At 39.4% G+C, this 12,942-nt stretch overlaps 1 protein-coding gene across 1 annotated transcript in view; it reads right to left on the reverse strand.

The window, feature by feature from the left end:
* Positions 1-12,942, reverse strand: part of IRAG2 (inositol 1,4,5-triphosphate receptor associated 2) — a 117,853-nt gene that overhangs the window by 78,547 nt on the left and 26,364 nt on the right. Inside the window, exons 4-8 of the mRNA XM_021690461.2 lie at positions 9,936-10,116; positions 7,312-7,388; positions 7,143-7,221; positions 5,868-6,026; positions 2,411-2,528 (exon numbers count right to left, since the gene is read on the reverse strand). Coding sequence (XP_021546136.2) covers positions 2,411-2,528; positions 5,868-6,026; positions 7,143-7,221; positions 7,312-7,388; positions 9,936-10,116 — 614 coding nt within the window. The remainder of the gene's footprint in view (positions 1-2,410; positions 2,529-5,867; positions 6,027-7,142; positions 7,222-7,311; positions 7,389-9,935; positions 10,117-12,942) is intronic.

The following is a 12,942-nucleotide window of genomic DNA, read 5'->3' on the forward strand; positions in this document are numbered from 1 at the left end:
AAACAAAAAAGGAATAGCCTGGCTTCTTTCCCTGCTACATTCCCACTGTCCACTTATGACAGGTAGTATGAATTCATCTATTTAAATGGCACCTTGAAATCACAAAAAGTTCTAACTTTCTACTTGAAGCTGTGGATATTCTCAGATTCAATATTACCAGAACATATGAATATCAAAAACTATTTTATATTTAAGAGCCCAAAATTCAGAACCACAAGAAGAAAAAATATTCTAGGACCAGATAAATGCCAAAATGTTAACAGCAAATCTTGTGGGTAGGATAAGTTAAGGATTTTGTGGGATTTTATTTTTTGTTAATAGGCATTTTTTTTTGAGAGAGAGAGGGAGAGAGCATGCGTGCACATGCACATGCTTATGCGGGGAGGAAGAGGGGGGCAGAGAAGCAGAGGGAGAGGGAGAGAGAGAATCCTAAGCAGGCTTCATGATCAGTGCAGAGCCCAACCCTGGGCTCAGTCCCACAACCCTGAGATCATGACCTGAGCTGAAATCAAGAGTCGGAGACTTAACTGGCTGAGTCACCCAGGGACCCCTGCATTTCCTCATTTTATAGAGTGAACAGGTATTACCTTTATAACATAGAAATAAAAGGAGAACCAGCTCAGGTTAAGATGTCATTGGTATGAGAATGAAAGAACACACACACCACGTAATTGGAATCTGAAGACCTGAGTTCAGTCGTAGCTCTACGTTTATTAGATAATTGACTTTGAATAATCAAAACATTTCTGGACTTCACCTATAACTATTAATTTTTTTAATTGAAGAATATCAACTTCTGTTTTTACCTCACAGAATTTCTATGACCAGTGAGGTAAAGTAGTAAAAATTCTTTTGAAATTGTAAAACACTATAAAATGCAAAAGGTTAGGATTGTGTATCTAGGATTCTGACTTTGTAACAATCACAACTAACAATATTGAGCCCTAGAGGAAAAAGGACATTGATGATTTTACACGTATTAATTTATTTAACCCTCCAGCCCTAGGGTAGGTAGTACGGTTATCTTCATTTTATACGTAAGGATGCTAAAGGTGAAAGAGGTTACGTGGTTTGCCTAAAGTTACACAGTCGCTAGAGTCAGGCCTTGGATGTCAGTAGTCTGACTCGCAAGAATGGCTACTTGCTCATTTCTCAGCATTTCCTCCACATACAAGTTCCTCTGTGGTCTCAAACTGAGCCTTTCCTGTACTGCATTCAGAGACTTAAGCAGAGTCACCTGACACTCAGTGAGTCTAGTCCCCACATTCGTGCTGAGGCAAGAGCTAAGCTAATCTGTGTTGGTTGTGGGAGTGACATAGGCCTGGAGCCCAAGTCTCCTGATGGCTTATAGATCTAAAAAGGAATTAGTCTGAATGACTTTCATCCGACCCCACCATTGTCAGCAATGCTAGAATACTGCTGGAATATATCAGTATTTGGAAGATTATTACTAATGCTCTAGACAATAATTTAACATTCTCAATTTAGAAACAGTTTTCAATTCAGTTTAACTTAGTTTTTAATTAAAACTTAGCTTGAATTTAAAGCTTAGTCTAAACAATGTTTTGCTCTAAAAATTTCAAGCCTGTGTTTATTTAGTGTAAGGACTGATTTATGGGGCTTTTTAGTAATCTGTAAGTACTCAGATAATGGATTTTTTTTTAAACCTGAGAAAAAGGTGAAAATTTGATAGGGAATTTATTTTTTTAGAAAATTCAAGTGGTTTTTAGTATCAGGTATTTATGAATTCACCTATCAACTTCAGGAAGCATTCCAGAGATCTTCTAGATCTTCAGAAACCATTGTGAATATGACTGAGTTTTGTAAAGAATTTTAATCTTGGCTGAAAAGAAAAACAGTCTATCCTATTTGCCTTTACTTTTCTAAGGTATTACCAATTCATTCATCAGCCTACTGACTTCTGATTTTTTTTAAGATTTTATTTATTTATTTATCAGAGAGAGAGAGATAGTGAGAGAGAGAGCACAAGCAGGGGGAGTGGGAGAGGGAGAAGCAGGCTCCCTGCTGAGCAAGGAGCCCGACGTGGAATTTGATCCCAGGATCCCGGGATCATGACCTGGGCTGAAGGCAGACGCTTAACTGACTGAGCCACCCAGGCGTCCCTGACTTCTGATTTTTTAAAAAGGTTTTTATTTATTTGTCAGAGAGATAGAGAACACAAGCGGGGGAGCGGCAGGCAGAGGGAGAAGCAGGCTCCCCGCCAAGCAGGGAGCTCGATGCAGGACTCAATCCCAGGATCCTGGGATCATGACCTGAGCCAAAGGCAGACGCTTGACTGACTGAGCCACCCAGGCGTCCCCCTGACTTCTGATTTTTGCCTCCAAATAAACCCTCTTGGATTTCAGTTATGTAAACTATATGCCAATTTCAAATTACTTGGCTGACTTACTAATTGTTTGTTCTGGGCTAAAATCATGGTCTTCTGCTCTTCAGAAGCATTCATACTAATTTTCAGTTCCTCCAGTTCTTCTTTTAACAGATTTGTTCTCATAATAGCTTGGTGGGCACTGTGGGGGTGGGAGGGGGAGGCAGTGAGCAAAACCTCAAATATAACCGTCAAAGATACAAAGTAAAGCCAAGGACTATTTTTGGACCCAAGCTGAAAACCACTAAAGGCTTAAACCAGATGCCAACAATAGTAAAAATACACCCATGATCTTTCACAGTCCTTAGAAAAGGAAGAGATTCGGGGGGAGTGTGGTGGGGGCAAGAGAGATAGAAGGAAACAAACATATTCTTGAGGATAAAGATTTGGAGTCTCCCTTTGAAATTCATCATTGGCTGGATCACATGGTTCTTTCCTTCCACTAAGATATAATATTTAGTTAATGCAATTCTACAATTATTTATTGCCTAATACCATGTTCCAGGAGCTGTATCCTGCAAAGAGGCCTATGATGGTGAACAAGAGACACAGTCCTTGCCCTTGTAGAGGTTACATACTAGTGAAGGAGAGGACAACTAAACAAATTATTACAAATAGTGTCTATGTATTTTACTTTAGAAGTTTATTATAGCATTGTTTATAATACCAAACAACCTAAATGTCCAACAAAAAAAAAAAAACCCTATTAAATGAATTATGGTAATCCATATCATGGAATTGCTTATTTGTATTCCCACTGGATTATAAACTGTTTTCTGAGCAGATCTCAAAGAAGGTACCGTTTTTTTTCCTTGCTAAGGAAATTACACTGATCATTCAACAAATGTTCATGGAGCTCCAACTCTGTACCAGGCATTATGTTAGGCCCTGAAGAAGACAAAAGTGAGTCCAAGCATGACAACTCTACCTTCCTGGAGTTTATAGACCAGAAGGGTAAACAGACCATCATAATTATAATACAGTGTGATAAGAACCAAGATTAGAGTGAACCCAAGTTCTGTAGACACTGTGTAAAAGGCAGACAGCTCAGATAATGGGAGGGTAGGGGTGGGGGGAGAGAGAGAGAGCAAACAGCAGCCCATTGAGGGGCTGCAAGCACTTAGATATTGTTGGAACCTAGAGTGAAAAATGGGAGTAGAGATCAGCAACAGAAACCCTGTCAGAGGGCGCCTGGGTGGCTCAGTTGGTTAAGCGACTGCCTTCAGCTCAGGTCATGATCCCACGGTCCTGGGATCGAGTCCCGCATCGGGCTCCCTGCTCTGCGGGGAGCCTGCTTCTCCCTTTCCCACTCCCCCTGCTTGTGTTCCCTCTCTCGCTGTGTCTCTCTCTGTCAAATAAATAAATAAAATCTTAAAAAAAAAAAAAAAAAAAAAAAGAAACCCTGTCAGAAAGGACTCTGCAAATTGAATTTCATCCTGAAGGTGACAGGGATCAATGGAAGTGTTTAAAGCAGGGACATGATGTGGTCAGACTAGCATTTAGGAAGAGCATTCCCGCCCGTGTGGCACTAGTTTTGGAAAGGCAGGGAGACGAATCAGGAGGCTGCTGTAGTGATCCAGATGAAAGATGATGTTTTGTTGAACTAAGTAGTAGATTCCTCTAAGACATAGATTTTTTTTTAAGATTTTATTTATTTATTTATTTGAGAGAGAGCGAGCACAAGCAGGGGGAGTGGCAGGCAAAGGGAGAGGGAGAAGCAGATTCCCTGCTGAGCAGGGAGCCCAATGCGGGGCTCGATCCCAGGACCCTGAGATCATGACCTAAGCTAAAGGCAGATGCTAAACAGCCTGAGCCACCCAGGCGCCTCTCAAGGCATAGATTTTTTTTTTCTTTTTATTAAGGCATAGATTTTTAAGAGAAACTCTGAATTATTATATTTCAAATAAATAAATAAAACTATTGTGGAATGGAGAAAACTCAAGGTAAGCAGTTCTTTTTATTTATTTTATAGATTGGTTTGGAGGCTGGACTGGCTGGTCGAAAATTATGAGGGAAAGAATCCATGGTCAGAATGCTTTACTGTCTTTTCAAGTTAACTTAGAACTTTTCTGTTCAAAATTTTAGGACCTATAACATCTGTAACTGCAGACTTTGTGAAAACTTTGCTGCTTTTTCCCCCTGAAGTTTAGGCATCTCCTCACAACCCATTTTACCAGTACTTGATACTATGTGATATGTCCCCTAGGTCCTTTATCCCTTTTTATCTTAAGCTAAAGTCACAACTTTTCTTATCATCCATCATCCTTATCATGTACCCTGAAAGCACATTTTAAACCTGGCTTATCAATGAATCTCTCATAATATAGTTGGCCTTTGAACAACATGGGTGTGAGGTGCACCAACCCTCCTAAAATATCTATGTGTAATTTCTGACTCCTCCCAAAACTTAAGTACTAATAGCCTACTGTTGACTGGAAGCCTTATCAATAACATCAATAGTTGATTAACACATATTTTCTATGTTATATGTATTATATACTGTATTCTTGCAATAAAGTAAGCTAGAGAAAATAAAATATTAAGAAAATCATAAGGAAGAAAAAATACATTTATAGTATTATACTGTATTGAAGAAAATTCATGTGTAAGTGGACCCGTGCAGATCAAATCTGTTATTCAAGGGTCAACTGTACTTAGCATGGGAATTTGCATAGAGTAAGAGTTCAACTGAACCACAGAATGCTCTGGAGAGATCCACACTTGGTCAATAGGTATACTGGTCTTAAATAGGCAACACTGCTTTGAATGACATAAAGAATATCATTGCTAGAAAAGAACTGCCAAACATTGCTAGCAAAAATCTAAAATAGTACAGCTGCTTTGGAAACAATTTGGCCGTTCTTCAAGATTCTAACTCTAAGTCACTACACAGCAATTTCCCTTCTAGGTATATACCAAGGAGAACTAAAAGCCTAATGTTCACACAGAAATTTGTATACAAACGCTCATAGCAGGAGTATTTGTAATAGCCAAAAAGTGAAAATACCCCCAAATATCCATTCTCTGAAGAATGGATAAACAAAACTGTATGTCCATACAATGGAATATTATTCAGCCACAAAAAGGAACAAAGTAGTTCCATATATGCTACATGGAACCTTGACAACATTATGCTAAGTAAAAGAAACCAGACACAAAGGTCACATATTGTATGATTCCATTTATGTGAAATGGCCAGAACAGGTAAATCCATAGAGACTGAAAGCAGATTAGTGGTTGTCAGGGGCTGAGGGGAAGGGAAATGGGGAGTGACACTTAACAGCTATGGGTTTCCTTTCAGGAGTGATGAATTGGATCATGGTAATTGGCTGCACAACCTTGCAAATACAGTAAAAAAACACTGAATTGTGCCCCTTAAAAGGGTAAATTTTTATGCCATGTGAATTATAACCCAATATAAAAACCAGATTTTTTAAGAAGGGAAAGCTCCCAGCACACTGTACCCTTCTCTATGAGTCACCTTTTTATCTGATGGCGTAGCTCAGTACAATCCTCTGATAATTGGCAGTTAGCTTCTTCCAAGGTTTCTAATGCCGATTTAAACTTATTATTTTCCTCCTCCAGTTTCTGCTTGTGAAAATGCAGGTCTGCTACATAGGTAATCAAATCAGAAACTTCTCTGTGGGTGAAAGAATGAATGAGAATCATCTTCAACATCTCCAATCCCTCCTGATCAAAATAAAGCATCTATCACTGTGCAACTTTCTACTTTATCCCTTTCTATCCTAGTAAGTGTAGTCCATTTATATAATAAATATTTATTCAAGCATTGTTACGGTAGCAGAGATTTTTCCAAAATTGCCAAATATTCAGCATCGGCCAGTGGTGAAGTCAGCTGCCACAGCTTTGTTAATTCTTTTCCACTTCGCTTCTAACACTTGCCTCCACCTACTATGAAGAGTTTCCATTTCTGCCCCGGTCATGAGAGCTTCTGAAATAAATTGACACATTGTTACTCTTTCAGCCAAGGGATCATGGCAGGTTTTAATAGGCCTTTAACTAGGAAACAATTCCTAGAGACTTATGTTTGCAGCCTGTAGCTCACAGTTTAGTGTTCATCTTTCCTAATATTTTCTACAGTGTGTTAATGTTTTTGTCACCCTTGATCCTGACATTAGAGCCCAGGCCCTTTGAGAGTCTAGACCGCATGTTTCATGGAGTCCCAGGCCTTCTCTTCCTCTTTGCCATCTTATCCCAGTGCTTAGCACAGCTTGGGTACATGGTTCCTACCACACATTTTTGCATGGGCAAACCTAAAGTAGCAAAGAGAACATAAGGGAGAGAGAGAATTGCCTCTCCTTAATATCTAAAACTTACACACCTTTAGCAGAAAACAGGCTTTCTCATTCATATCTAAAAGTATCTATTAAAGAGGTGCTTTAAAAACAATCACCCAAAGAGCTTAAGGTCAATGTCATAATTTTACTTCAAATGGAACTTGTTTTCCATGGAAAGCACATGAAGTTAATGTAGGAGAAGGGTTTTATTAGTGAGGAAATGTTAATTTATATAATAGTCTTATATAAATTGTGCTCCTAGTGAAATTAGTTCTAATACAATTGGGATAGAATAGTCAAGAGTTAAATAAAAATTGGTTAGCCACCCCCCCGCACACACACACACACACACACAAAGCTAAGTGGCTTTATCGTAAGTAAAACATGTAGACCTATGAAATAAATGAGAAAAAGAAATAAGAGGTACTTGAGAAAGCATTACAAGTAAGAATGCTTACAAGACTCCTTTAGACATATTTCCACCCAAAGCCTCGAAGCTCCATGACGTACATTCTGTTTTATCTGTGGTCATCTTAACTGAAACACATACAAGAGTGTTTTATGAAAAATCCATTTCTCCAAACCACAAGAAAGTGGCAGAACAAACAGGAAGAAACACATGCATACTTGCTCTACTTGATTTTATGCTGTCCTGTTCAAAAACAGAATCATCGGTGCCACCTGATCCACCATGCATTCTTTCCCTGCAACCAAACAAAATCCATGAGCTAGGATTCTTTGCCAGCCCAAAGCTCGGCTAATTTTTCAGATGTGCTCTGTAACTTCTCTATTCAGGTATTTCTTTCTGAATTTTAAAACTATCTATTCATTCAGCAACTATTTGGAGTTCGACATTGTGCTTAGATAGGGTAATAGAAAAGAGAATTAAGGCATTACCTCTATCTTCCATTAACTTTTAATCTAACCTGAAAAAGAAAATGTGCATGCAGAAGTAGGCAGGTAATGATGTGCAGCAGTTATGTTTGGGGACGGGAGGTCTCAAGGGATTAGGAAGTCACCATAGTTTGGCGTAATAAGTTTGCAGAGATAACAAGGCTGTGGGATTTGAAAAATTGGGAAGGAAAAGGCATGAACAACTAATACTTTTATGGTGCTATCATTTTTCCTTTCTCATGGAAAACCAAGTTGAACCTAAATGAATTGTACTTTGAGCATTTACTTCTGAAATTTGGGGAAAGCTCTATATAGTCCACTATCCAGCGCACAAATTCTAGCTCTAACCCTCAAACATATTAAAGTTTCAACCATTTCCTTTTTAAGAGTTTCTATACTATGATTTTAAGTTTTATTTAATCTTTCTAAATGCCAAATACTTAAGACTATCTCTTTGGAACAGCTACAAAATTCTCTAGATCTGTACTAACATCTCATTGTGTTTCAATGTGCGACGGCTGTCAGAATAATTCACGCACCACTTCACTATTGATAGCTATATATCTATCACCATTTGAGCTTCTGTTCTTCTATTTTGTGCTTATACCTCCCATATTTTTCTTTACTTTTTTATAAAAATTGGAGTTTTTTTCTTTTGCTCTCACACCATTTTATAATAGATTATTAATACTTTTATTATACAAACCTAAGTATTTTAGAAAAATGGGAAAATGCATAAGAAAAAAACAGAAAGATGAAACCATCATGGAAAGATAATCATTTTGGAATATATTCTTCCCAACTTTCTTTATGCATATTTTTCCTTGATAAATATGGGTTTATAATACATATATGTATTTATGGTCATATTTGAAATAAATATATATGAATATTTCTCTTCTCAAATGTTTATCTAATTATAATTTTGAGTGACTATTTAGGATTCTAGTGAGTGGAAGTATTATAATTTATTAATCTGACCCTCTATTTTAAAATTTGTAAGTTGCTTATATTTATCACTGTCATAAACCTACATATATGGTTGGTTATTCTTCTTGAAGTTACATGACTAGCCCCAATACATCACATATTTTTAAGGGTTTGATATATATTCCTAAATCGTTCTTGAAAAAATCATGCCAACTTGCACTACCAGCAACACTGTATGAAAGGAGGCTTATTTCTCCACCTGCCCTGACAACATGGGGTAGAGTTATTCTTTTAAAACTGGTATGTCGTCTTTATTTGTATTCCTTTGATTACTAGTAAAATTAGATATTTTTATGTATTTATCTTGCTTTCATGATTAACTCGTTCTTGGCAAACAACATTTTGGTCATCTTAAGTCATCTAGACATCCTAACCCTACGTGAAATCTAGCAAGTTTTGTCACTTTTTAGGCTTGCAGTGTTATTTAAGAAAATTCCTGGTATATATAAGCTGATAGCTGGAGATCGGTGGCTGATTAAAGCCAGAGAAATTAGGCTTCCTGTGAAAGAAGGTAAAATTTCTCCAGGATCCACCCAGGCACACCTGACATCATGCATACTCTTCTCCTTCTTTTTCTTTTTCCAATTCCACTTTTTTCCTTTTCCCTTCAGCTTCTCTTTATCCTAGGCTTTCAAATTATATTCACTGCCTAATTATCCTCACTGACCTCTAAAGGGCACTCACTCTGTGTTTAAATGCATTTGGAGATTTGCCGGTCATTATCAATAATTTGCTTCACTCCTATGTCAGCTCAATTCTTTGTGAGAACATAATAATATGTGCTGCCCCTAATCACAATAAATGGATGTTATTAGGATTAACATAATTAAAATAATACATTCTCAAAATATGCTTATCACCCCCATGTGTACACATACACTCCTCAGCATCATTATCACTTGGAAATATGTTAGAAACGCAAATTATCAGGCTTCAACCCAGACCTGCTGAATCATGGTTGGGGGGGGCAACAATCAGGTATGATAAATAGTTCAGGTGATTCCAGTACATGCTAAAGTGTGAGGAGCACTGGATTATAGTACTTCCATCAACACATACACACACAAAAACAGTGATTAGCATTAATTGTAGTCAGTTGTTAAAACAGAACCTGAATATGCATCCTGCTGGGACTATGATTACCATTTTTTAAAAAGATTTATTTATGAGAGAGAGAGAGAGAGCTCATGGGCTCAAGAACAGGGGGGAGGGGCAGAGGGAGAGGGGAAGGGAGTCTCAAGCAGACTCTGCACTGAGTGCAGAGCTGGACACGGGGCTCGATCTCATAACCATGAGATTATGACCTGAGCTGAAACTAAGAGTCAGACACTCAACTGACTGTGCCACACAGGCACCCCAATGATTACCATTTGTTTCTACAGCAAGCCATCCATTCTTTCATGATGGCACGAAAAATTTCCAGGTCCACATGTAGGTCTCCCTTTTCAGGATCAAGTATGTTCCATAGCTCCTCAAGTCCACTATCTTCAGAATTTTGACTACTTGCTTGTCTCAGGTAATCTATTATCTTGGCAACTCCAACTGAACCTTAGGAAGAAAGGCAAATTAATTTTGAAAGATGTATTTTTTTTTAATCAGAGAGAGAGAGAACACAAGCAAGAGTGGCAGGCAGGGGAGAAGCAGGCTCCCTGCTGAGCAAGGAGCCCGATGCGAGACTCAATCCCAGGACATCAGGATCATGACCTGAGCTGAAGGCAGCCGCTTAACCAGCTGAGCCACCCAGGCATCCTTTTTGAAAGATGTATTAAGATTATGTTTTAAAAGTGAAGAGTGAAGTGCTCAACTCTTTCAGGACCCTTGGGCTCTGGAATGTACCAGGTGTGCAGATTTGGGAAAATTTCTAAATCTCTTTAAGCCTCAGTTTCCTTATCTGTGAAATGGGGATGATAAAAACTACCATACACAGTTGTTGTGAGGTTTAAATATGCATGATATATATACTGAATAATCACTTGTGAGAGTAATCAAAAGGCCACATTCTTTTTTGTGTCTCCCATTCTTTCCTTAAAAAGCATTCAGTGAGGGCACCTGGGTGGCTCTGTTGGTTGAGCGACTGCCTTCAGCTCAGGTCATGATCCTGGAGTCCCTGGATCGAGTCCCACATTGGGCTCCCTGCTCGGCAGGAAGTCTGCTTCTCCCTCTGACCCTCCTCCCTCTCATGTGCTCTCTCTCTCTCATTCTCTCTCTAATAAATAAATAAAATCTTAAAAAAAAAAAAGCATTCAGTGAACACCAACAGCATCTTTCACAGAAGTAGAATAATCCTAAAACATGTATGGAACCACAAACAACCCCAAATAGTCAAAGCAATCTTGAAAAAGAAAAACAAAGCTGAAGGCATCACAACCTTAGATTTTAAGTTATATTATAAGGCTGTAGTAATCAGAACAGTATGGTACTGGTACAAAAATAGACACATAGTTCAATAAAACAGACTCCAGAGCCCAGAAATAAACTCATGCTTATATGGTCAATTAATCTATGACACAGGAGGCAAGAATATATAATGGAGAAAAGACAGTCTCTTCAGAAAATGCTGCTGGGAAAACTGTGGACAGCTACATGCAAAAGAATGAAACTAGACCACTTTCTTACACCACAAACAAAAATAAACTCAAAATGGATTAAGGGCCAAATTGGTGAGATATAAAACCATAAAACTTGTAGGACATCTGGGGAAGATGGCAGAGTAGGAGGATCCCAAACTCACCTCATCCCATGGATACATCTAGATAACACCCACATCAGTATAAACAATCCAGAAAATAACCTGAACACTGGCAGAACAGACTCTCCACAGCTAAATGTAGAAAAGAGGTGACATCAAAAAAGGTAGGAAGGGTAGAGACATGATTGGGAACCAGACTGACTCATGAGACTGTCTGCGGGAAGGAGGGACACCACAGGCACAGAGATCAAAAAGGAGCATACCCCACACCAGGCATCCCAGGCATGGGGGATCCCCATTGGGAAGATGTATCCCCATAATATCTGGCTTTGAAAACCAGAGGGGCTTAATTTTGCATGTTCTTAAAATCAGTGGGGTTTAACACCTAGAACCTTAGAAAGCAGCAGGCATGGCTCTGGGAGGGCAGGAGGGCAACAGGAAATGAAGTCCTGCCCTTAAGAGACAGCATAACAACACTGCTGAGATATAACAGAGAAGTAGCAATCTGAAAAACACCTGGAATATATGGGAAGATTTATTTACTAATTTTAGAACATGTGCAGGAGGGACAGAGACCATTGGGAGACTCCTCCAAGAAAAAAAGTGCTGGCAAGCACCAGCCTTTCCCCCTGCCCAGTCTAGACATATGGACACCTGCAGGAACCTGCACAGTGTGAACTCTTTCCACCTAGCATGTTAACAGTGACCCTACCCCAGCTTTCTCCTGTGGACCCACTCAATCCAACATACCTTCAGCAGGAATCCATCCAAAGCAGTGCCCCGTGCCTGGCAGTGTGCAAGTAGCCCAATAGGGACCAGCACCACTCCAAACTGACACCTGTCCCAGGGAGAGGGGAAGATAACCACATACATCAGTTTGACTATGGCCCCAAAAGTGGACAGGGGGCAGACATCTGGTCTGACTGTAGGCCCCACCCACCAAAGAAAGCTTCTCAGGGGACAACACAGGAAGAGAGCCTTGCAGTTCTGTGTGACCACAGCTCTTGCGAACACCCAATCTGATCCAACTCAAGCCAAAGGTGGTTCCAGAGTAGCCCATTAACCACACAGGGACCAAATCCTGCCCAAACAGGAAGGAGAGCTATTGCAGACGACTGGACTGAAGGCAAATGTGGCTCAGCCACGACAGTAGGGTGCACACAAAACACATAGGAGACACTCCTGAAGTGTCAGGTGCTGCTGAACGGGAGACATTGCACTGCAGGGCACTACAGGGTCTCCACTTCATTAGCCCACCTCTTTCAAGAGCAAGAGACGGAACTGAGTTTCCTAACACATAGAAACAGACAAACAAAGTTAGACAAAATGAGGTGACAGAGGAATACGTCCCAAATGAAAGAAGAGCACAAAATCACAGCGAGAGAGCTCAATAAAACAGAGGTAAGTAATATGCCAGTTAGAGAATTTAAAGTAATGGTAATAAAGATCCCCAATGGACTTGAGAAAAGAGTGGAGGATCTCAATAAGACCCTCAACAAAGAGAAAGAAAACATAAAAAAGAACCAGTCAGAGGGGTGCCTGGGTGGTTCAGTTAGGTATTGGATTCTTGACCTCAGTTCAGGTCTTGATCTCAGGGTCATGAGTTCAAGCCTCGACTGGGTGTGGAGCCTACTTCAAAAAAAAAAAAAAAAGAATCAATCAGAGATGAATAACTCAATACTTGG

This window comes from Neomonachus schauinslandi, chromosome 5, assembly GCF_002201575.2.
Source record: "Neomonachus schauinslandi chromosome 5, ASM220157v2, whole genome shotgun sequence".
NCBI lineage: Eukaryota > Metazoa > Chordata > Mammalia > Carnivora > Phocidae > Neomonachus > Neomonachus schauinslandi.